At 36.1% G+C, this 26,646-nt stretch overlaps 1 protein-coding gene across 9 annotated transcripts in view; it reads right to left on the reverse strand.

Moving 5' to 3' along the window:
- Positions 1 to 26,646, reverse strand: part of CDH12 (cadherin 12) — a 1,003,710-nt gene that overhangs the window by 23,584 nt on the left and 953,480 nt on the right. For all 9 annotated transcript variants that reach the window (XM_032415438.1, XM_032415433.1, XM_032415430.1 and 6 more), the window contains 2 exons: positions 22,030 to 22,283; positions 6,348 to 6,484 (listed from right to left, as the gene is read on the reverse strand). In XM_032415438.1, coding sequence (XP_032271329.1) covers positions 6,348 to 6,484; positions 22,030 to 22,283 — 391 coding nt within the window. The remainder of the gene's footprint in view (positions 1 to 6,347; positions 6,485 to 22,029; positions 22,284 to 26,646) is intronic.

A 26,646-nucleotide genomic window follows, 5' to 3' on the forward strand; every position in this document is an offset into this window, starting at 1 on the left:
AATATTCAATAAATACTGGCCAAATAATAGAATATTTCCAAGCACCAATGAGAAATGTAGTTGAAAATGTTTTGAAAACATTAAAGCATTGACAAACACAGGGTTCCTAGTATGTTAAAATATGCCGGAGCTGTTGGGCTTCCTTATTTAAAGATGACATCTGCTTTTGAATAACTATCAGTGTTAAAAATTCAATTTTGTGACTATGTACTAAATCGCAACTACAATAACTTCAAGAATGAAATCTTAGCTCTTTATGACAAAAAAAACCCCTGAATTATAGTGCAAACTGAGCAAGATACAACAAAAAGCTAACACAAGCTTTCTTTTTCTTTTCTCTTTAAATCAGTTCATTTTCAAATTACAAGTTAAGATAAACCATATCTAATAATAGCTTCTGTTCAATTACAGTAGTATGATATGTATCTAGACTGAGCAATCCATAAAGAGGATTTAAATTATTCATATATATCTATGCTAAAGTCAAATATTACTTTCTATGCTGTGGGTGACAAAAACTGATCTCTAAAGAAAAAGGAACCTTTAAAAATATCACCAATTTTTTTCCCAATGAAAACACTAGAGGAAACTATCATTAATTTTAAATATTTGCAATAACATAAAGCCTTAGATATTCTGAATTCCTTTAGAGCAAGAACTACTTCATATTCATCTTAAAACCTCCAGGATTTAACACAGAGCCTAGTGCATTCTAGCAAATTGAACATATCAATGAACAAATATTCTTTCAAAAACAGACTAAACTGAGAAGAAAGTGGGTTCAACACAGCTGATAAAACCAGAAACTTCTGTGGATCATGACCTACTGGCACCATGATAGTCGACATATTTTCCTTGAATTCTTCACCCATGGTCAACAAGACTGTAGATGCCATTTCACTTTATGTTAAACTCTCGATGATTTTAAAAATTCTTCTCAAGTGACTTTCTTTAATCTAACCACAAATTAAATTTGTATTTGGAAAGCAAATAATACCCATTATTGATTTGATTTTTAAAAAGGTGATTTTATATGAGTAGTTAGTAGATGTCAGTCGGTACACAATAAAATTTCTGAAACATGCAAATTCACTACAGAATTGTGATAGATAAACAGTCTAACAAGCCTAGATAGATAGATAATAGATAGATGATAGATAGATAGATGATAGATGTCAAGACTAACAAAAATTTCAACTTAATTTTATGTACATTACAAATGTATAATTTTTTACTATTTTGTACTCTAATTATCTATGCATATGAAAATCACCTTGACTAGTTCAACTAATAACTCACTTAAAATATATCTAATAAGCTTAGGCAAATGATTAATTGTCCCTGGGAGATTCTGTTTTGGAGTGAGAGAGCCCAGGACTCCCATCCTCATTTGGTCACCACTCCCAGTGTGACATGGAGCTACAAACAAAATCTCTCTGAGCTTCTATTTCTGCACCCTCACAGTGTGGACCATAATACTCATCTTGATTGAATATATATGAAGCGAGGAGAATTGTTTAGTCTGTTAGTTTATATTATTATTATTACTTACTATCATTTCAGAAAAATTAGGTACTTTCTTCTCATTTGGTCTAAGAACATCATTTCATGGTTATGTGGCATGCAGGCGGATGAAATTCTTTGGAAAATTCTGTCACAAAATCTAATTCTTTGTGTTTAAACCCTTTATCACTTAATGACCACACTCTGGTCCTTTATAACCTTCTGCAACTTCCCCCTGGAGGTTGTATAAGAACACCCTTAAATCCAAAGTCCCTGGAATTCAGCATAATTCACATGGTTATAACTTACTAAAATTCTCTATTTTGGTCAATTTCTAACTGCTCCTAAACTTTAATATCCTTAAGCATAGACTTTGGTCTCGTTTTTCTCATAACTCACAACAAATTGTGTTTTGCACATAAATGATGTTCTATACAAAGTTAAGAAAACAAATGTATGAATTTATGTTTAGCCTGAATTATGGATAGTAATGCCAGAGTTTAATTTTTCTGTACATATGAAGATGATATCATTTGCATTATGTTGAAGTAAAAAGAAGTCCTAACAAAATAGCTCTATATACCAAATAACCTCAAAAAATAATTACCCAACAATTTAATCCCAGCTTATAATGATGTATTTACATAAAGTATTTTCCCCAAATATAACAGTTAGTGAATCAATTCAGTGATTTTTGACCTGTTTCATAATAAATGCAAACAATCCATTGCCATCTGGATAAGTATTGACCAAGAAAAGAATTGTCTCTGGCATCATTGGTTTATTTCATAATTATATAAAATATGTTCTAAGGCTTTAATGTAGATATTTTTAATTATCTTTGCCTAATTATATTTGTTACAGTAATCCCCCCCAAAAAATTGGAAACATTTATGTATTGAAAGTTTCTGATAATTTGAGTGAAGTGAATTTTTGGAGTTTCCATCTTTTATGAAATTCTCAAGATTAGTATCATAAAAACAGCAAAGCAGTAATGCATAAAAGAATTATTAGGAGTCTAATAAAATTATTTGGATCTCCAACTATAGCAACACTGATTAATGACTGCTTTTTAATTAATGGGAAGTTGTTCAATCATTGTAACATTTCATTTGCCTGAGAATTTTTATGTAAGGGTCAGGCCAAAACACATGCTAGTTCAATCTGCAATAAGGTATACTTACATAATTTTTTCTTCTTGGCAGTACAAGTGTAAACTATTTATTTCTCAGTCATTCACCATAAAGATAGTGTTTCCTGCCCAGCTGGCTAGTTTGATCGATGAAAACAGCCTTATGCATTAGAACATGAATAAATTTTACTTTTAAACTCTGTGAATTCAAGCAAAATAAAACCCATAATAAGCTATTCTTATTGTAAATCTTTAATTATTATGTGGTATGTGTTCAGCCTCTTTATTTTTCACATGGATACATAGCATTTACCCCAGCAGACTTACTTGGGGTCCCAAAATCTACACAATGGTCTTTGAATAGGTACTGGAACAGAACAGAGGTACCTATTTTAGAAATGTTAATTTGATATCACTCTTATATTGTATAAGATTTTACATATATATGTACATATATATGGATATATGGATAAGGTTATATACATGGAGAGAGACATATATGTATATATCTCCATTATGTGTCTAAGTCCCAGTTCTGCTTATTTCCCAGTAAGGGCCAACGTAACTAATGAGAATCTACCCACTAGGGTTTCCTAATTTGCATTTAGGTAAAAACTAGAGCCAGCATGTGCCCTAATCATACTGATAGCTAAAAAAATAGATTTCTCTAAAGCTGAAAAATCTAAAATGGAGGATCAGTGACACTTGCTTCCACAGCAAAAGTGCATACCCTCCTTTCATTGTGTAAGCGGGCGAAGTGCAAGTCTCCGACCGGAGGTATCAGAGCTGCTGCTGGTCGGTGCCGTCACACCACCGTGATGGTGTGGGTGGTCTACAGAGCTGCGGCCGAGAAAGAGACCTTCCCGAGCTACAGGTGATTGATGAACTATCTGCAGACTTTCATCCTGAGTTAAGGTACGGAAGCCTACTATTCCCACTTCAAAAAATATGCACGTTTTGTGTATGTGTGTATTAATAGGAAGGTTTAGGTAAGATTAGTTTTCTTTTTTTTTAAGTTTTTATTTATTTATTTGACAGAGAGAGAGAGAGAGATCACAAGTAGGCAGGCAGGCAAGCAGAGGGAGAGGGAGAAGCAGGCTTCCCACCCAGCATGAAGCCCGATGTGGGGCTCGATCCCAGGACCCCAGGATCATGACCCGAGTTGAAGGCAGATGCCCAACCGACTGAGGCACCCAGGCGCCCCAGATTAGATAGTTTTCTAATAAATAATCTTTTGTTATGGTCAATATGTCTTTGACAAACAAAAGTTATTTGAATGACTACCTCTGCTTAGTTGTCATTCAGAATGTACAAGCCATTAGAGTGAATGGTTCAGGAAAGCCTTACACTCCATAGCTTAATTCATTTTCACCACATTTGCCAAAGATTTTAGAAAACCAAAGTTTGTTTTCTATCTACAATATGGTTAAGCTATCCCCCAACATTCTGGTTGAGTGAAATAATTGAAAGTCAACATGAAAGGAATGATGAGTAACAAACGTAATTGTAATAGGATGCAGTATAGGAGGGGAAAAAAGATGCCAGGTGTGAAAGGAGACCAGGAAAACACCATAAAGGAAACGGTGTCCTCCGAAAAGGGGAGAGCAGCGTTCTGTTCTCCTGATGATATGTCTGCTCAGGCAGCTGACTGGATGATCTGCTCTCAGAGCCTAACCGAGCAAGAAGGGCAGATTTGAAAGGAGGTGGCCGGACAGAGAAACCATTCAGTAGAACAGCCTGGGAAGTCCCTGTTCAGTGTGACAAAGATGTGTGAGTGTCCTCAGGGTCAAGTGGGCACAACAGAAAGCTAAAATTGAGAAATCATGCTATAAACTCACCCAAGAATACTGTCCTCTATGTAAGGGGACCCTGGAATTAAGAAGTTGGAAGGTCTACCACATGGGTTCCCATATCAAGTTCCCTTGTAGATGGGATGTCCAGAGCCCCCCACATCAAATAACTCAAAGATCACTTAAGAGGACAGTGTTTGGGCAACTGCCTTTACTGTATACCGCACGCTAACTGATTGCGCCACTGGAGCTCCGGCAACTACCTTTACTGCCAGTCCATTGAGCCCTAGAAGCAGTGGCAAGCAATGGAGTATTATATGGGGGCAGATAAGAGAGACTTATGTATCTGTCCTTCCCTCTGTGTTTTCCACTCTAACAGGCGGGAAAACTTGTATCCCCAACAGCGAGGAGTCACAGTTCCAACTTGCGGTGGCCTTGAGTTCTGCAGTCCTCTATTGCTGTTTAACAACAAGTGACCTTAAAATGTAGTTGCTTGAACTAATTACTATTTTAGTCCTTCTCCCAATGTTGTGAGTTAAGCACCTGGGCAAGGTTGGTCCAAGTATATGTTCCATTTCACATGGCATTGGCGGAGGCTGCACTGTGGTATTACTCTAGCAAATGGCCTGGGCTAGAGATTCCAAGATTGTTTCATGCACATATGCAGCGCACTGGCAGGTATGATTGGAAGGCTGAGCTGAACTGGGATGGTCAACCTGACCACCAATGTGTGACCTCTCTAGTATGGCAGCCTCGGGGTAGTCGGTTTACTCACATGACAGGTCAGTGGTCCAATAAACAAGGTGAAAGCCATATGTTCTTTTATGTTAGTCTTACCCTTAGTAATCAGAATAACCACAACATAATGAAATCAGCTAAAGATATCATTAAGGCCTGGGAATAGGTGTCTGACTGTTCGTGTTTCAAAGCAATTGTTGAAGATAAACAAAACTATTTAATATTTACACCCCACTGAATTGAGACTGAACAAAAACCCCTCAACAGAAATATTCAGTTAGCTCTTCCCTGCATAGAAAAATGAAATTAGCTGTCAAAGTATGTGTACCAGATGAACAAAATAAGATGAGAAAGAAACAAAATGAAAGATGCTCAGAAGGGATTTCCCCAAAACTTTCAAGAGACCATAAGCAGATGGATGGGAAGATGCACTTTCTTGTGCAAACAATTACATTGATAACCAAATGTCACCATTCCCCCCCCAGTAATCTGTTACCTTAGGAAGTTGTAACAGTATCCTAGGTTGTCCAGTCAAACATATTGAGAGCTTTGTCACTCTCAGTCGAGAGGATTCTCCTCAGGACCAACCAGAAATCAACACCATGGATTGGTCCTAACAATCCTATCGATTCTGAGTGACTCCTTGAAGAAAAGTACTTAGAACTCCTGTATATTCCACAGGGATGTTCATTAAAAAACAAAAAAAAACAAAAACAAAAAACATTAAAGTTACATTCTAAGAAAAGGAGAGAGAAGGAAGAGCGGTGACCTTAAAAATACTCTCTTCAGTTTCAGAAAAGATTTCAGAATAGGCGATTTTGTGTGAGAATTAATTCTTCCTGCCCGGCCTCTGAAGCTGCCAATAACATCCTATATGGAGGTCGGGTGTGGAAGAGAAGTTGGAATGCTGGAGGATAGCTGAGGGTAGAGCGTGGAAAAGGATGAGGTCACACAATGAAATGCACTGCTGAATATTCGTGCAAGCCTGCAAACAGGGCTCACTGGCAACTGTCAAAATTTCTCTGGACTTATGCTATGAGGAAAAGGAGCAAGTTTCTGAGTTTCCCCAGGAGACCACTCAGCTGTCAGTCCAAAAATGAAAAACACCTCAGCGGGGACTCGTTTGAGAGTGTTCAATCCAAAGGACTGCAGTGTAACATTGATTCCGTCCAGGCCATACTTACTAACTTTACTCGCAATTATGGAGAAATTATACTGCGCGGTGCTTTCTCTGTCTAGTAGTTCTTTAGTGGCGATGGTTCCTTCGGTTCCGTCTATTGTAAAGTAGCTGTCCCCATCACTCTTCCAATCTATGAAGTACCTGCATATAAAAGAGTAGATGCAAATATGCCGTGATTACTCAGGAATCATAATGGCAGTCGGGCTAACTTGACACAGTTCCTTATTTTTCTCCCTGTAGCTATTACCCACCTTGCTATAAAGAAGACTCTCAATGACAGCTTCTTTATTGCAAAGTCACTATGCTCAAGGGGAAACTGGAAATAATGAAAGATTTAGTACTCCTGCTGTTCATATTATTTTAGGGTCTTGACACCTTAGAAGCTCAGCAGAGACTAAAATTCTAAAGCTGACCATGGGTTTCCTTAACCTGCTTAATATTAAAACTTTTCCAAGCAGTAGAAGATTCCTTAACAGCGGCTGTGGGAAGAGCTGGGGGTGGGGGAGGCTTCTGGCTACGGCTACAAAGAACTTAGGCCAGAACAAAGGTAGAATCTTTATTTCCACAGATAGGAAAGAATCATATTATGGAAACTAAGGGGCAATTTTGTTATTGGCAATGGGGCAATTGTACAGAAGTATTTTCCTCAAACACATATAAAAGAGCCACTGTTGTTTAATTACTCTATATATTAGAACAACTTTCTAAAAAAATAAAACAGTGAACTTAGCTAATAATGTCCTTTTATCTTCTTTATTCATTAACCTATTTGCTAATAACAGATGTTACCTTCTTTACGTGGACTAAAACAATCCAAGAAAATTAATTAAAAAAAAACAAAAACAGAAACTGAATTTATATAAATCTTTATATAGCAGATACATAGAGTGAAAAAATCTTTTTCCAACACATATTTTCGACCACAGTAATAAACATTTTGAAATCTTAGCATGTACCAGATACTGTTCTAAATGCTTACATGTGTTACCTTATTAAAGCCCCACAAAAGCCCTAAAAAATAAGTATTATTCATCTCCCTATTTTACCGATGAAAAAACTGAAGCATAGAGATACTAAGGAATCTGCCCCAGTTCACATAGAAAGCTTTAGAGCTGATACTTGAACCAGGTCATCAATGTTTTCTCTATGATTATCATCATGTAGTCTTACCAATTTTAAATAGAACATTTTATGTGAAAGGGCTCTGCTCATCAAAAGGCTCAATGAGCAATATATTTATCACCATTACTCTAGCCTGGGAATCACAGCAAGGTCAACACAAGGCCAAAGTTAGTCAAGTCATGTACTTCAAAATAGCAACGTTAAAATACCTGAACTACAACGCTCCCACACAAACCCCTAAAACACAGTCCACGGGCACGAACAGCCAGGCCCTATTTCACCCAACGATGTTTTTGTTTGTCTCTTATTCACTATTATCTGGTATCTAATCTTTAGCTCCGCCACCTCGTAAGTTTTGGTACGTCCCTTCTCTGGATGTGATCCTCTCAAAAAGCTTCCTGCCTTCTTCTGGAGTACTACTGAAACTTATCTGAACATTTTCTACTCAGCTAAACATCTTCAGCATCTTCCCACAGCCGATCAGACTGCAAGACTGTGGCTCTAGTACGAGGTCCTGGCATTTTCCTGACATCCTGTCTGTGAGACTGAGCCAGCCCTGTGCCCGACTGAACAGTCATCATGAAGCAACAACCACCACTCTAAACCGTGATGTTCTGCGCAAGATAGCAATTAAAGAACTGACCACCGACGAAACTGAAAATGGAACTCCTACATTTCCTAGACATTTTCAGAGAAGACATGACCCTGTCCTAAAATGTCTAGATCGTTTTCAGGAGATACGCCCTCCCAGAGTGTAGATCCCACGTTTACTTTAGGTTTGCCATAGTCCACACCCAATCTATGGCTACAGTGATATTTTAACTGCAATTAATCGCCACTGTATAACAATGGACTGTCTAATTTGGCCTCACTCACCAGTGTAAATGAGCAAAACCCTGAAATAGAGAATTTGAATCACCTTATGCTTATCTGGTAAGTAGATGAGATTTAAATTTTTAAAAAATGGGTTTATGATCTATATATGATGAAACAAATGTATAGTTCATATAAGTATGCAGCCGCTGTTGCTAAGAAACCTCTTTTAACAATTGAATAGAAATCAAAAATTAAAGCATTAACCTAATCTGTGCAGACCACTTGACAGAGTACAATTTTATTACTTTTCTGTAAATGAGTTTTCAGAAATGCCTTAAAAAGTTTTCTTCTCTTCATTAGGTAAGCACTCTCCTTAAAATTGTGTCTTTTAATTTGCCTAATAACTTTCTCACAGTTAATGGAAAAGCTAAATTCTCAAACCCATTTTGTAAAAAGTACTTGATGGGAGTGAGTTACTCTAAAAGTATTACATCTCATTCCTTAAGCAATAAAGATTAGGAGTAATGATTCAGGTCAAGGTAGGAAATTTTCTTTTGTTAATGTGATAATAATCAAAATCTCTTCCCTCTGTCTTCTTTTAGTCACTGTTTCTTTTGTTTTTGTCTTGGGGAAGATAATTAAATGAAAGTAAATTCAGTTCAATTTATTTCCACATTTTATTGAGAACCTAGGCCACATACAGCAACAATTAAGATTATAACTGCTTCATCAAGAATCACAATTACATTTTTTTCTTAGAAATCCTAACATTTCTCTAGAACTTTTTAAATAGTAGTTGCTAGTTTCCTATTAGTTCCTCTTTGTTTTTTGTTTTTTTTTCCTAATCCTCCTCATTCTAACTTTCCCCTTAGTAAAATTAAGAGTTATAGCATAGATAGTTTAGAGAGCTTCTCTTGCTTGCTTGATGTTAAACTAACCATTTTATAAATTATAATGATTTAATAAAGGCATAACCCTTCTGTCTTCAAATTTTCCTTTTGGAAGCACATAATATCATTAAAACACATCTTTAAAGAAAGATAAATGCATCATAATCTACAGTTTATTAAAATTATAGTTGTTATATTTTTTCCCTCCAGGTTACTTAAGATTTTTTTTTTTTTTTTTAAGATTTTATTTATTTATTTGAGAGCAAGAGACAAAGAGAGCATGAGCGGGGGGGGGGGGGGCAGAGAGAGAGGGAGAAGCAGACTCCCCGCTGAGCAGGGAGCCCAATGTGGGACTCAATCCCAGGACCCTGAGATCGTGACCTGAGCCAAAGTCAGATGCTCAATGGACTGAGGCCACCCAGGCACCCCATGATTTTCTCATTTTTTAAGTCCTTTTTAAATAGTCCTATATGATCTTCTGACTTGTATCCATTTATGTATCTGGATGCCAACTTTATCTTCACCCCAAGTTTTATACCCGGATTTGGGTTTATTCTTCAGAAACTCTGAAGCAGCTTGCTCTAATGGGAAGAAAGTAAAGTTTAGGCAAATATTGATCCAAATTTGGGTTCTGCAGTTAAGAGCTTCAATATTAAACAGGTAGTCTCTGTTTTCTCGTGTATTAAAACATATGGACAGTACTACATGACTCAGTAAGTGAATAATGTGATCGTCCCTTCACTCATGTTTCTTCCCCTGAAGCCATACCAAATCCCTCCAGGCAGCTTTATTGCTTCCTTATTACAAAATTTTATCTTCGTACTTCTTTTATCTAATTTATCAATTTTAATTGGCATTACAGTCTCTCTCAAACTAATTGTAGCTTGTTTCTAGAGAAAGTTTCTAGAGAGTAGGAAGGATTCATCACCGGGTTTATTGTTCTATCCCTAGCATCTTGTACTTTATGTATGAATTGTATTATTTTATAAGAACATCTGACTGTTGTTGTTAATAATAGCCTGATCACATTTCGGCACAGAGTTATTTATTTTGTATCTTTGAATATGCAAACATATGAATTTTGAAGTCTTTTTCAGGTGTCTTCGACAAAACTATTTCTTTTTTTTTTTTTTTTTAAAGATTTTATTTATTTATTTGACAGAGAGAGGCACAGCGAGAGAGGGAACACAAGCAAGGGGAGTGGGAGAGGGAGAAGCAGGCTTCCTGCCAAGCAGGCAGCCTGATGTGGGGCTCGATCCCAGGACCCTGAGATCATGACCTGAGCCGAAGGCAGACGCTTAACAACTGAGCCACCCAGGCACCCCGAAAACTATTTCTTTGAACTGAATCAATTGCCTGTTGTTGCAAGTCACAGTTGGATTTATTTACTCTCTCTAGTAGCTGTGGCCAAATGTCTCTGAAGAAAGGTACCATTTTAACTAGTCATTTACCATTTAAGACCCGAATATAGACATCATATTTGAAAGACAGCTTTTATTTCCCATTTTTTCCTAATAACTGAGTTTTATCTCCTCCTTGCAATTTGTTTATTCTTTAGCTCATTTACACTCTGAAAATTACTCACGTTCTCCTAACTCGTCAAATACTCTTCTTTTTTTTTAAGATTTATTTATTTATTTGAGAGAGAGAGAGCAGGGGGAGCGATAGAGGGAGTGAAAGTCTTAAGGAGACTCCGTGCTGAGTGTGGAGTCCAATGTGGGGCTTGATCTCACAACCCTGAGATCATGACCTGAGCCAAAAACCAAGAGTTGGACACTTAGCCGCTGTGCACCCCAGATGCCCCAATTCATCAAATAGTCTTATAATATTTTCTAAGGAGAGGGTTTCATAACTCTGAAATATTTGAAGTAACTGATCATTTAAAAAAATCAAAATAATGTGAAATTTCAAATAAGTGTGAGAAAAGGCTATTTTCTAAAAGCAATTAAAGAAATCATAGAAAGGAATGAGCTATAAAATGTGTGTAACTTATATGGGGTACTCCTGAGCATTTCAAGATAAAGCAAAGAATTGGAACCAGCAAAAGGTAAACTCAAAAATTCAGTTATAAAGTATATATAAGCAACTTGGATGTTTTGTCATCTTGAGGAGTTAACATGAAACATAGTAAGATAGCTTTCAAAATAATTTATCACCCTAACTAATATCTGGACACTTAGCTATTGAGATTTCCTTGGGTGTATCACTAGAATCACTAATATAAAATTTGTTTAAAAATAAAAGCAAACTCATCATTGACTGTCAAGATCCAATCCACGTAAAAATTAGACCTGTAAATCTGTATTACAGATCCATTGAATTTTGTCAATAAATCCTCAGTTATGTCTAAATCTTATAAGAACTTCATGGTTAAGAAAAATAAAAGGTACTGAATCTCAAATAATAAGATTTTATTTCAATACATACTCCCCAAAATGTTAATAAAACAACTGTATAATTTGGTATTTGCTTTTCCAGCTTGACAAATGTCAATATTGTCATAGTTCAATTAAACGTTTTTCAGATTTAGGTGGCGCCTGGATGGCTCAGTCACTTAAGTGTCTGCCTTCAGCTCAGGTCATGATCCTGGGGTCCTGGGATCGAGTCCCGCATCGGGCTCCCTGCTCAGCAGGAAGTCTGCTTCTCTCTCTGCCCCTGCTTCTGCTCTCTCTCTCTCACTCTCTCTTGTGTGTGCATTCTCACTAAATAAATAAAATCTTTTAAAAAATAATAATTTAAACATTTTTCAGATTTAGTTAAAGTTGTAAGGTTTAAATCAGGGAAACATATGTAAAATGTTTAGAATACTTCCAAGTATATAATATGGTCCATAGTTATCATATTTTAAGGATTAAATATTGTATATATTTACTGACTTGTTTTGACTTTCTATCAATTTTGGGGTTTTTTTTGTTGTTGTTTTTTTTTTGAAAGTTTATAGCAGCTTTATTCATAATTGCCCAAACTGGAAACATCTCACATGCCCATCAATTAGTGAATGTATAAAATACTGTGGAACAGTCCTATAATGAAGTACAACAATAAAAAGGGATAAACCAATGATTCTCATAATATGGATGATTTTTTTTTTTTAGGCTGGAGAATTCATTTTTTATTAGTTCAGAGAACCTTGTACATATGTCTATCAATTTTGTTTAATTACCTACTGAAAACCATGATATTTTAATTATATTTTCAGCAATCTTAAAATTAAAAAGCAACTCAAAAACTTAGGTGAGTATCTCAATTACACTGAAGAAGGGGAGCAATGAGTTTGACTTTTAGAATCTGGATGCTTATAGTTAAATCCTATTCTCATTCTTACTGAAGACATAATTCGATCTTCCTGGGCCTCAGTTTCTCTTTCTGTAAAATAATGTCAGTTGTGATGTTCAAACAAATCCGACCAAAGTGCTCAGCTCAAAGCCAGGAATAAGTTAGTTATTATGATGTCACTGTATGTTGGGTGGCTCAGTTGGTTAAATGTCTGCCTTCGGCTCAGGTCATGATCCCAGGGTCCTGGGATGAAGCTCTGCATCGGGCTCCCTGCTCAGTGGGGGGCCTGCTTCTCCCTCTGCCTCTGCCCTTCCCCCACACCCTGCTCACACCGGTGCTTGAGCGCTCACTCTCTCTCTCTCTCTCTATCTCTCTCTCTCAAATAATAAATACATAAAATCTTTTAAAAATGATGTCACTATACATTGATAGTTAATTGCCACCAAAGCAAATAAAAGTAAACTTGTCCGTTTGGTACATGTTCTTTGCAGTAGCTCCTATTTTACTGATTGTCAATGGATTGGTCATTTGAGGAAGAAAGCAATGAGTTTATTCACAAAAGATCTTCCCATTCTTCATAGCAAGTTAAGTTCTCAATAAACAACATCTCAAATGAATTATTCTTAATCATTCCATTGGTATAAATTTAGAGGGAATGCTTCTTTCATTTCCAGTGCAATCAGAATAAGCAGGGAATTCTAATAAAGGTGTTGCTTTTCTTTAATGTTGTCAACTACAGAATAGATCCAATAGTAAATGGGATATTCTGGTGGATGAATAATTGGGTAAGAGCATATCTGAAGCTAATATATACTCAACTGGAGGGAGCTTCTGCTCAGTTTCTGGCTAATGGCTACCCAAGCAGATCAAGGAGAGATTACAAACATACAATTCCAGTCACTGATAAATTACAACCTAAAATAGAAATCTGAAAGTAAAATTTACCAAAACTCAACTTTTCTCTTTACCTTTGTTCACATAATTCCACTCCCTTCAATTAAAATAGTTTCTCACCCTCTATTTCATCTCCTTCATCCTTGACTTTAAAGAATTCTTGTATGTTTGGGAGAAAAGTCCTTTATCAGATGTGTCTTTTGCAAATATATATATAAATATAAATATATATATATATATATATTAAAATTCACATTGTGAATGCTAACGGAAAGAGATAAGGTAAGCAGTGCTCAAAAAGGATTAACTGTTTTATCTTAATGAATATTTTATATAACCTTTTGGTTTATGGATAAAATGTTTTCTCCCAATTGCTATCTGAATATTCAGTATTTTCTAAGAAAACAGGCCATAAATACAAAATTAGTTTGCTCTCTGCTAAATAATAAGAACTAGAATAAAAAGAGTGATTAGAGTTATACAAAATGAGAAACTGGACTCTACATAAGGAGGCATTTTTAAAGATCACTTTAAGAAAAAGAAATAGTGTGTTAGTCTCTTTATCAGAAACTACCTTCCACAAATTACTTCATTAATTCTAAGTGGAGACAACTGACATTTAACAATAGCTAGGACTAAGCACCACTAAAAGATATATTGTCAACTTTTAGATCATTTGAAGGATGCAGGGAAAATAACAGTATGAACAACACACAAAATGTTAAATGAAAAAAATAGAGATTTGTGTACAAATGGTAGACATGAGAAGAAAAAGCAGATGGAATCTGTTAATATGGAATATTTCAAAGAAACTCAGGGAAAAAGTAAAAGGAAGTGTGGAATTTAGACACTACAGTAGCAGCTTAATGCATTAATATCTGGGGAGTTTGCCCTATTTAACTTTTTTATTACTGTGATGTGTTTAGGACCCTCAAGAGAATTATTTGTCCAAAGTTGATTTTTGTATGACATCTACTTGCATATGTACTGAAGATATTTTGCTTCCATTAACTCCATTTATAGAAGCTAAGGACTGAGAAACCATTTACCAAAAAAGAAAGAAGGAAGGAAGGAAGGAAGGAAAGGAAGGAAGGAGGGAAGGAAGGAAGGAAAGGAAGGAAGGAGGGAAAGAGGGAAGGAGGGAAGGAAGGAAGGAAGGAAGGGAAGAAATGAAAGAAAGAAAGAGAAAGAAAGAAAGAAAGAAAGAAAGAAAGAAAGAAAGAAAGAAAGAAAGAAAGAAAGAAAAAGAAAGAAAGAAAGAAAGAAAGAAAGAGAAAGAAAGAAAGAAAGAAGAAAGAAAAGAAAGAAAAGAAAGAAAGAAAGAGAAAGAAAGTATACTCTTAACTGTATTGTGTAAGACAGCAGAGATTAAACCCTAAACACCCAGATCTTCAAACTTTTAAAAAACAAAAAGACATATATATATAAAGATTTATTTATTCATTTCAGAGAGAGTGAGAGAGCAGAGGGAGGGGCAGAGGAAGAGGGAGAGAGCTTGCTGGAGCAGACTCCCCAGTGAGCGCAGAGTCCAACGTGGGGCTCGGTCTCAGGACACTGAGATCATGACCTGAGCCTAAATCAAGAGCAGGTTGCTTAACTGACTGAGCCACCGAGGCGCCCAAGACCAATTATATTTATATATCAGATCTGTTTATAGTCAATTTGGAAAAATACAAATGCACACATACACATACATATACATTCTACATTTCACTATGTATTAGGATAAATTTACCAAGAGAATCTTAAAATCAAATTAAATTTTGCATGTAGTATGTGAGAGAACAAGGAAATATCCCCAACTCTCAAGTATCTTTTCATTTTCTGCCTTTTGGAGATGGTATTTAAAAAGTGAATACATATTTATTGAATATGCAAAAAATGGTAAGCATCATGATAGGATTCAATATGGTTGATGATTTTAGTGAATATAAAAGATAAGAAAAACACAATATTGGGAGGAAGAAGTGAGTTAGAATGGACAAGAAGTACACATATGGTTTTGCCACCTAAGATGGCAGAAGTCTAGGATGAAGGTGATGAAGTATAAGGTGAGGAACTATTTTATGGAGGGAATAGAATTGTGTGAACAAAGGGAAAGAGAAAAGTTGAGTTTCGGTGAATCGCATTGCCAGATATCTTAGTGCTGGTTCTGAGCCGAATATCACATAATGCTATATCTGAATTGTATATGTTTATCAGTGACTTGATTTGCATATCTACAATCTCTTCTTTGGGTAGTCATTAGCCAGAAACTCAGCAGAAGCTATTCCCAATGAGATAATTGAGTATATGCAAGCTTTTGATATGATCTTCTTAAGTTACTCATCCATCAGAATCTCCTGCTTACAATGGGATCTATCCTGTAGTTGACAATATTAAAGAAAGACAACACCTTTACTAGAAATCCCTTCTTATTCTGATTGCACTGGAAAACAATAGCATTCATAAAACTCAACAATATGAAAACAAACAATTTAAAAATTGGTCAAAGACCTGAACAAATCATACCAAAGAAGATATACAGATGTCAAATGAGCACATGAAAAGATGTTCCACTAAGCTGTTCAGTCAGCAAATTAAAACAACTATGAGGTACCACTACACACCTTTTAGAATGTCCAAAATTTGGAATACCGAACACCAAATGCTGGAGAGGATGCGAGCATTTCATTGATAATGAAAATGCCAAATGGTACAATCACTTTGGAAGATAGTTTAGTAGCTTTTTACAAATCTAGGCATACTCTTACCATATGGTCCAACAAATGCACTTCTTGGTAATGATGCAAAGGAGCTGAGAATTTATTTCCACATAAAAACCTGCACCTAGATCTTTATACTACTTTATCAGTAATTGCCAAGACTTGAAAGTAATTAAGATGTTCTTTAGTTAGGTGAGTGGACAAATAAACTTTGGTACATCCGGACAACAGAATAGTATTTAGCACTAAAAAGAAGTGACCTATGGGCACGTGGGTGGCTCAATTGTTTAAGTGTCTGACTTCAGCTCAGGTGATGATCACAGGGTCCTGGGATTGAGTCCCGTGTTGGGCTCCCTGCTTGGCGGGGAGTTTGCTTCTCCCTCCCCCTGCTCATGTTCTCTCTCTCTCTAGCTCTCACTCTCGCTCTCTCTCAAATGAATAAATAAAGTCTTTAAAAAAAATAAAAATAAAAAAAAGGAAGTGACCTAGTATGCTGTGAAAAGATATGTATGTTATTTATGTATGTTTATGTAATTTATGTATGTTACTAAGAGAAAGATGTTAATCTGAAAAGTTTACATACTGCATGACTCCAGCTATGACATTCTGGAGAAGTCAAACTATAGAAGCAATAAATAGATCAATGGCTTCCAGGGCTTGGCAGGGGTGGGGGTGGGAGAAAGATGACTAGGCAGAGCACAGAGGATTTTTAGTGTAGTGAAAACACTCTACGTGATGTTATAATTATGGATACAGGTCATTATATATTTGTTCAAACCCCCAGAATGTACAGAACCAAGAGTGAATCCTAAGGCAAACTATGGACTTTGAGTGATTATGATGTAGGTTCAGTTGTAACAAATGTACCATCCTGATGGGGGATGTTGGTAATGGGGGAGGCTAGGCATGTGTGGTCGTAAGGGGGCCAGGGGAAATCTCTGTACCTTCTCTCAGTTTTGTTGTAAACTTAAACTGCTCTAACAGTATTGAAGACGTTAAAATAAAATATTTTATACCAATACTTCATTTAATCCCCACAAAAATCTGCTAAATAAGTGAAAAATAGAGATGAAAAATGTTAAGTGAAAAAAGAGAGATTGTGTACAAATAAGGTAGATAGATATGGGAAGAAAAACTAGATAAACCCTGGTATTATGGAATATTACAAAGAAATTTAGGGTCAAAGAGAAAGGGAGTGTGGAATTTAGACACTGACGTGGAGGCTGACTGTGTTCATGTCTGAGAGTGAATTATGAATTTTTACTATTAACATTTAAAATAAATTATATATGTTGCTATAGGCTGACACTTGATAAGCCATGCCTCTCTTTCCTCTCACTCCCTAAGGGTGTTTTATACCTGAGCTCAAATTTCGGCCCAGATAATAAGATTTTTGATGTATTGGAAAGGGCTCGCAAATGAAAATCAGCTACATTGATAGTTTCTTAATCCACGATGAAAAAAATCAATTCCAATTGATTATAGAAAATTTTCCAAAAGTGTGGTGAACAGACCAGATTTGGGATTTAAGTTTAAGCGGGACATAGATAAACACTTCTAGTTTAACAACGAGTCATTAGTTATTTTAAATATCACATTCTACTTATGATAACTCATAATGATTTTCTATTTATTAATCAATTTTAAGTGGTAGGTTTTGGTTAGAAATATCATTACACACAAGAAAGTAACATGAAAAAGGAACTATTCAGTTGTTCTATTAAATTCTGTAATTTTGAACTTATATGTGGTAGTTTATATGCACAAAATAGATTTTACATCGTGTCATCAGTCTCTTATCATCCAATACTTCTTACAGAGATTGAGTTTAGAATTGAATTGTTCACTTTCTCATTTTATACACAAAATAAATTCGATTCAATTTTCTCTTAAAATTCCCAGGATAACGAAGATTTTTATGTCTTTGGAACAAAAGAAACGTGGCACACACTGAGCAAAATTATCCACTGAAATCTCTCTGTAACATGCATCACTCACACCCAAAACAAATATTAATTCTCAATATAACTGAATAGTGCTCACATAGTTTAAATTCTTTTTTTTTTTTTTTTTAAGATTTTATTGACTTATTTTTGAGAGAGAGAGAGCAGGGGGAGAGGCAGAGGGAGAGGGAGAGAAGCAGACTCCGAACTGAGCATGGAGCCTGCTGGGGGGCTCTATTTCACAACCCTGAAATCATGACCTGAGCCAAAAGCAAGAATCAGCCACTTGGGACGCCTGGGTGGCTCGGTTGGTTAAGTGTCTGCCTTCCGCTTGGGTAATGATCCCAGAGTCCTGGGATCGAGTCCTGCATTGGGCTCCTTGCTCAGAAGGATCCTGCTTCTCCTTCTGCCTGCCACTCACCCAGCTTGTGCTCTCTCTCTGACAAATAAATAAATAAAATTTAAAAAAAAAAAAAAAAGAGTCAGATGCTTAACCAACTCAGGCACCCCACATATTTTAAATTTCATTTCTAAACTTAAGAGACTACAGTGGTGAAAATCCCCCAACTCACTGGTAGTGGGCACACTCATTCCACTCATTTGATGCACTAGAAATCATTCCCACGACTTATATAATAAGAGCCAAAGGACATACAGCATTAGAAGAGTAGAAGCAAGAAATCCCTGTATCCAATGGCAAAGGCTAGAAGAGTAAAGGAAACAATAACTAGAAATTAAGCTTGGGACGGGGACTGGACGTGGTGTACACTTGACTCTTGAACAACACGGGTTGGAACTGCATGGTCCACTAATACAGGGGTCTTCTTCTATACAGCACAGTATTGTAAATGTATTTTATCTTCCTTCCAATTCTCTTAATAACATTTTTATTTCTCTGGCTTACTTATTGTGAGAATATGTATATAATCCATATATTATACAAAATACATGTTCATCTGCTGTTTATGTTATCCATTAGGCTTCCGGTCAACAGTAGGCTCTTGGTAGTTAAGATTTGGGGGAGTCAAGTTATATGCAGATTTTCAACTATGCAGAGGGTCAGCGCCCTGAAACCCCCACATTGTTCAAGGGTCAACTGCATTTAGAGTCATTACTCCTGGGCGCCTGGGTGGCTCAGTTGGTTAAGCGACTGCCTTCGGCTCAGGTCATGATCCTGGGGTCCTGGGATCGAGTCCCGCATCGGGCTCCCTGCTCAGCAGGGAGTCTGCTTCTCCCTCTGACCCTCCTCCCTCTCATGCTCTCTGTCTCTCATTCTCTCTCTCGCAAATAAATAAAATCTTAAAAATAAATAAATAAATAAATAAAAAAAATTAGAGTCATTACTCCTAACCTTTCTTGAAAGTTGCTTCAATCCCTGCTTAATGCCACTGCACTCTGGTTCTTTGCTGTGCTCAGTGATAATACAATAATAATATTAATAAAATACCCACTGGCATGGAATAATATAGCCTTAAATTAATACCTCGCACAGCAACCCTGTGAAAAGACAGTTAAACAAAGGAAAACAAAACAAACAGAGCGTATCTAAACATGTCAAGCAATTTCACATTTTGATTCTTATTTTTCACAACATATTTTTACTATCATTCTTAAGTGAGCCAACATCTTTTCAGACCAAAAAAAAAAAAAAAAAAAAAGATGATTCATACCCCATGTTTCCTCAACTGAAATGATTCAAGCTTATTGTTTACTCCAAGGACATGGAAGTAAGATAGCTTTCATGTTGATTCAAAAGCAGCTCTGTTTTTTGACAACCCCTCCCGGGGATCAATTAGATCCATCTGTGTTTACAGCTTTAGTGAGTCAGGCTGCTACCCATTAGAAGTAAGACTAGGGATGTTACTTTATCCAACATAAAGTAGCTCTTGTCAGACACTAGCTTGTGTCTCCCCCCCAAAAAAAATCAGTCCTGTAATTCAAGAGTATCTCAAGAATGTAGCCTTCCTTCATTCCTCACACCAGGGTCTTAACCCTGAACATGCTGTTATATTTGGAAGTCTGTAACCCTCACCTTACCTTTACCAGGTCGTAGTTTTACTAATAAACTCTCTGATATTTTTTGTTTTTTTACATATTGCATTAAAATAATATTTTATTAATATTTTGACTCTATCATGCTTTTATCAATCTTCAAAGATAGAACATACAGTAAATTAAACAACATAGCATGTTCACTGTGTTCTAAAATTCTCATTATTGAACCATAGAGAGTTTCAATCCATATTTATTTACCTTTTTATTACTTTCTTTACAGCCTTCCATATTTCTTCCATAACTGTTCATATTCTTGAAATTACCTGTAAATCTACTCACCAGGCATTTCCCACTTTCACAATTATCAACAGGACACTCAGGGTCTCAAGTATAGGATTGATGAATGATAACAGGTTAATACATAACAACTACTAATGGAGCTGATTCTTGAGAATGCCCCTACAAACACTGGTAATAAATATGGGTTTCTGGAGTTCAACTGAGAGTGAATCATGTTGTAATATGGACCTGTAGAACAACAACTTGAATCCAATGAGTAAATTAGCCAGCATTCGACCTGACATGTAGGAGCACTCAGTAATTGCCTTTTTTTCTTCTCTTTCCCAAGACAAATGCACTTTTTTAGAGTTCTCTCTTGACCACTGACATGTTTCAAGAAGGGGAATACTCAGATCAGTTTGGGAAATAGATTCAGGTGAATGCAAAGAGCAGAGCCTGCATGCCCTCAAGCCCTTTCCTGCGATTTTTTCCTATATGCTGTGAATGAATGTGTTGAGGTAACCGCTGAATGATTTATGCACTTTTTATTATTGCCCCATGGCATACAATATTATTAGCTGTGTGTCTATATATTTTCCCTATGTCAATAGCATTTTTGTATTTAAAGCCTACTTACCTTTGTTCTGATTTTCTATATGAAGGTTCAACCACTTAGTGGTGGAAGATTCAGAACAAATCACGTATTTCTCTCTGTCTATCCTCTCTCTCTCTCTCTTTGGTTTCCCAGTATTTGTATACATGTGGGGTGTGGACAGCTAGCAAGGAAATTAAATGTACAGAAGAGATATAGTTGAACCAATAGTAAGTCTCAAAATATGTTGCAGGATCCGGGGCACTTCGGTGGCTCAGTCGGTTAAGTTTCTGACTCTTGATTTTGGCTCAGTTGGTGATCTCAGGGTCATGAGATCGAGCCCCACATCGGGCTCCACATTCAGCATGGAGTCTACTTGTCCCTCTCTTTATGTTCCTCCCGCACCCCACTCCCTCCTCACTTCTCTCTCTCAAATAAATAAATAAAATATTTTAAAAAATATGTTGCAGGATCAATGTATAAGTGAGAGAATGGGAAATCCCATTGTGTTTCAGAAGTAGTGCAAATGGAATGTATGGGTTTGGGGTAGGAGGAGAGAAAGAGATTATTTTTTTACTCTATCGATGGCTTTGTTGACTCACTACCCAGTAGCCTTATATCCTTATATCAACAGGAGCTCTTTGTAAAGCCTGCGCTTTGAGCAATTCCTTAATTCATCCTACCCCAGGACTGGCTCTAACTCTTTTCAGCAGCGGACACAATTGTCAGTGAAAATAATGAACTGCAAACTGAAAATGGTAAAACCATCTTTTTCAAACACTAACTTTTGGTAAGAGAAATTTTAGAGTAATTGAAAAATGTATTACATGTCCACTCGTTTTTAGGCCCTATGAAAGTATCTTAATATCATTAACCATGGGAAATCATCCTCTGAGACTGTATTACGAAATGCCTTTTATAGATTAAAAAATTGAGCCTGGTTAACTTCAGTGCCAGGTCCAACATCGCACCACCGTCAAACCCTGTTGCAGGGATTGATAGATATTTTTGTTCAAATCCTATGGCTTTTCACCTAATACTGATCATGCAAAGGCATTGCATTTTCAAGTCTCCTATCACCAAACAAAATCATTCATCGAGGTTTGGGCAGAGCATTTTTTTTTTTTTTTCCTTTTTCTGACACACAGAAAATAAAAATGTTTCCTTTTCTTACCTAACAGAACTACTGCCTACGTCGAGGTCTTGTGCAGTGACAGCGCCGATGATGGTCCCAACTGGAGTGTCTTCATAAACCTCCATGGTGTAGAGTGGCTTGCTAAAAACCGGGGGTTCCTCCACATCCAGCACGCTGATCTTCACTGTGGCCGTGTCTTTAAAAGGGCCGGCGGAGTGAAATCTGTGGTCAAGGTGAACGTTGGAGGCTTCTACTTTAAAAGTATATGCCTTCTTTGTTTCGAAATCTAATGGCTGTAATGAGGACACATCAAAAATGAAGAGGTACATTCATAGAGAATGTGGCAAAGATGGTGAACATGGTTTCAGAGCATTTGCAATTGTGTTGGTTTCAAAATTTTTAATTAGTGGGTGAGGAAACATTTTCAGAATGACCCACTTGTAGAATATTCTAGGTAACTTGTAGAGATAATCAGTTGCATATATTAAAATGGCATGTATGTACACATACATGCTTAAGAAGGGCTTATTCATTTTATATGAGTAGTTAAAACTGCCCGAGAATTTTAAGGGAAGCATTTTCTAATCTTATACAATACTGACATCTAGTGGAATTAAGCTGTAATTAAAACACAATAAAATTGAAATTGGATTGTTAAGACCACGTACGTTCCAGTTAAAAATTTGGTATTAACAAAATAATTTTTTTTCTTGGACCACTCTTCTTATCTTGAGAATAATATCATTTTTTATTAAACTTTTTTGAATATTTAGGTCTTTTCATTAAAAAGGGACTATGTCAGGATTTAAAACATACATAGTGGTAATTATACAAAGCATTTCGGTCTCTGGTGTTCTCAGCATTATATATATAATTAGGCACTGTAATGCATCCTCAGGATATTGTACAAATATTTTACTTTGAACATATGTGATCAAATTAAAGAAAACTGTGAAACAGTATTTGGAAGTCATTCGTCCATGAAGTCACTGATTCTCTATTTTAACTTTACTACTACTTCTTTTCACTTTTATGCTAAATATTAGTTTTATGTTCCCAGTAACTGAAAATATTATATTCTGGATATATGGTGTTGCCACGGTGCTTTATATAAACTTTAAGGTCAATGGCTCTGACTTCTAATCACCTATGAAAGACTAAGACAACATGAAATTAACATTAACATAGAGATTTTCAGGGACCTTTAAAAGTTTCTGTTTTCTAAATTAAATCTCTCTGGTATGACTCCAGTGACTTGCTAATTGCTGTGTCAACACATCTGTTTTTTGCTTCAGCACACCTGGGGGAAATAAAGGAGGTATATCTCTCATAAGGACAAGATTGTCATTTTATGCATTTTCTCTGAGGATGAAAAAAGAAAATTAAAAAATCACTGTGAAATCCTCAAAAATTCTGACAATTCCACGGAGTTTATTAGAGCAGTTACACTTCCTAGATATGGCATTTAAGTTTTGTTCACAATAATTTTCATTCAGGGGAATCCATATTTATTTTCCCTGTAATTATTCCCTTATTTGATCTAATTCACCCGATTTTTATTCATGCTTTTATCTGCTTTGCACTCAATGTTTTCTTTTACTTTCCATATTTTTAGTTACTTGCCTCATGCCTATTTACCTATTATATCAATACAATATTGATTTTCTTCCATTTCCTTCTCTTTCCTGTTAGGAATTTTGATTTATCTTTAAGCCAGTAACAGTAAAGAATAATATGTAAACATGCCATGTTTGATATTACAGCTATTGGTTATATGAATAGAAATATAACATCAAGAATTTTTGTAAACTCCAAATGCTCTATGAATGTTAAATAATATAATTTTCCATCATAGTGACCCCTATCTTCTTCTTCTTCTTCTTCCTTTTTTTTTTTTTTTTTTGGCGACCCCTATCTTCTAAAGTAAGACTATTTTGATTTTAACACCTTGGATCCTTTTGCCTAGAAAGCTAATTGAGCTGTCCTGCCTTATACGTACTCCTTTTTGTGGACCTAGAGTTAACTTCTTAGAATATAGGAGCTAATACCAATTGCTTCCCTTTTCCCTCTCTAGTTTCTCCTAGACATTAAAATGCTCCTAATTATTTTCACAATTCAGAGAATTCTTTCTAGACAAGATCTACATTTTATTTACCTACTCAATTATAACATGCCACACCCACCTGATGGACTTGACTCCCACTTCAAAGTCCATTTCAAGCCCAGAAATGGAAGGAGAATTCTGAAAACTTTTCCACACTTTTTTTTTGTCCTGATGTCAGGATATCAGACATAGTCTATGCCTTTTATGAACTTCTGACCTTGCATAGCCAGCAAATAATTGGTGGTCAGGGAGTTAAATGAAACTTTTTGTACATACAGATTATTTTGAGACTAAAAACTTATATTGTGCAGTGATCAAAGAACTGGAGAAAATTCTAAGAGAAATGCCATAATAATATCCTAGATGGCCTTACTTCTTCATGAACCTGACCCCTAGGCAATGCCATTTTATAAAACTGAATAGCTCAGAAACAGCAAAGAGAATCAATACTGACCTCTCTCTAGTTGACTTTATCCAAACCATCTGGCTGATTACCCTCTATGTTTGGGGGTTGGGGATGGTGGTGCTGAAGAAGGAAAATTCATCTAACTTTATAACCAACAAAAACTCTAATATTTGAAATAGGTATAGAACAAACAAGATTATTTTTTATTCTTAGAAAATTAATCATAGTCTATGGCAGAATTCCATTATTATGAATTTGAATTTAGCTCTTCCACAATAAATAGAAATCTTTATAGCATTGCTTGGGGCCCATTTGATTTTATGAACCTTTCTAAAGAAGTAAGAAAATGATTGATTAAAAATAATTTAATTAAGTAACTCCCCGCTCCTAAGGGCGTTTCAAGAAAGGAAAATTAGTAAGAGTAGAATTTGCAGGGAATAATCGACATTGTATGGAGCTAGACAGTAAGAGATATAACTCTGGAGAAGCAGAATACAATATACTTAATTGTTCTTCAGAGTATCAAGGAGGAATCGGGCAAAGGTCAATTTTTTGCATCTTTATTTTTAGACACTTTCTCAGCTCTGACTTTGCTGAGGTCCAGATCATGGAAAAGTACATAAAATATTAATTGCTAAATGGTGGTTTTCATTTGAAAGAGGAATAAGCAATTTTGGCATAAAATGCAAAACAATAGCTCCCTAGGATCTTTCAGGCCTCAACAAACGTCTAGATAATGCTGAGTGGAGGTGTAGATGTAGATATATTTTGAGGAATTTGAAAAACAACAGCTTTGGTAGAATTCCGAGAGGTCTCCAAGATTTCCATCCCGTGACCTGCACTCTTGTATAATTCCCTTCCCTTGACTGTGTGAGCCACCTGTGAATTGCATCAGATACCACTCCAGGAATTCAAGTTTTATGGAAAAATAAATGATGCAACTGTAATGAAGGGTCTTCATCACGTGATATTGAGTTAACTAAAAGGGAGATTTTAGTTGAGGGGCCGGACCTAATCATGTGAGCTGTTAGAAGAAAGGCAGTACACATAAATGTTCCCTGACTTTGAGAAGTAAACTTGGGAGGGTAGGAGCCACCTGGCAAGTGCCTCAGGGGCGCCTACAGGAGCTGAGAGTGAAACATGGCCAGTAACTAGCAAGAAATGCAGACCTCTGTCATAAAGCCACAAAGAAATGAACTCTGCCAACAACCATTAAGCTTGGAAAACATCTCTAAGCTTCAAATCAGATCGCACCCCAATATACGTCTTGATGTCAGCCCTAGAGACCCTGAGATTTCAGTGGAGGACCCTTTATGTCATTCTCTGACCCTTGATAGCTGTGTTTTCATCACTCTTTACTTTTTACTCCACTATATTGCTTCAATTTTTATGATTAACATGTATCTGTATTATTTCGCCAACAGAGGACAGTCATCACTCAACGGAATGTATCCTTTAGTGATAAGACTCTACTTTCTCAACAGTGTAGTAGTTCTTACTAGTCAATCGAAGGGAAAATTTTCAATCAGTGCAAATGAGTGACGGCTGTACCTTTATCCACAACAAGGTAGATGCTTTTCAAGACAAGCAGAAAACAGATTTATACCAGGCAGAACCATGATGAAAAGACAAGAGGGATAAGATCTTGTACAATAAGCTCCTTATGCCAGGGTGCACTACAAAGATAAGACTTTCAGATCAAGCATCATCTTAAAGGAAAATTAAGTTTCCCAAAACTTAGTTTGATGATCAACATGGTAATCAATTTATTTATTTGTTCGTAGCACTTTCCATTCCGTAAGAAATTATTCTAAAACTCTACCACTACTCAGACTACATAGTAAATCATCCATAGATGATATCTGCACCTACTTTTTTGATTTATTCAAATCAACTTAAATCCACATTGAATGAATCAAATGTCTGGAGTTGAGAATATGGTGGTTAGCAAGTTAAATTAAGTCCATTTTATCATGAACCTTGTATTATAGACAGGGAGAGCCACAACAAAAAATAAGTACATAATTTTCAGAGAGTGTTAAGACTTATGAGGAAAATGAGATAAAGGGCAGAAGCAACATAATTAAACATAGAGCAAATAGGAAGTGCATTTCTGAGGATGTGATGCTAGGAACTGAAATGAGAA

This window comes from Phoca vitulina, unplaced genomic scaffold, assembly GCF_004348235.1.
Source record: "Phoca vitulina isolate PV1807 unplaced genomic scaffold, GSC_HSeal_1.0 scaffold17, whole genome shotgun sequence".
NCBI lineage: Eukaryota > Metazoa > Chordata > Mammalia > Carnivora > Phocidae > Phoca > Phoca vitulina.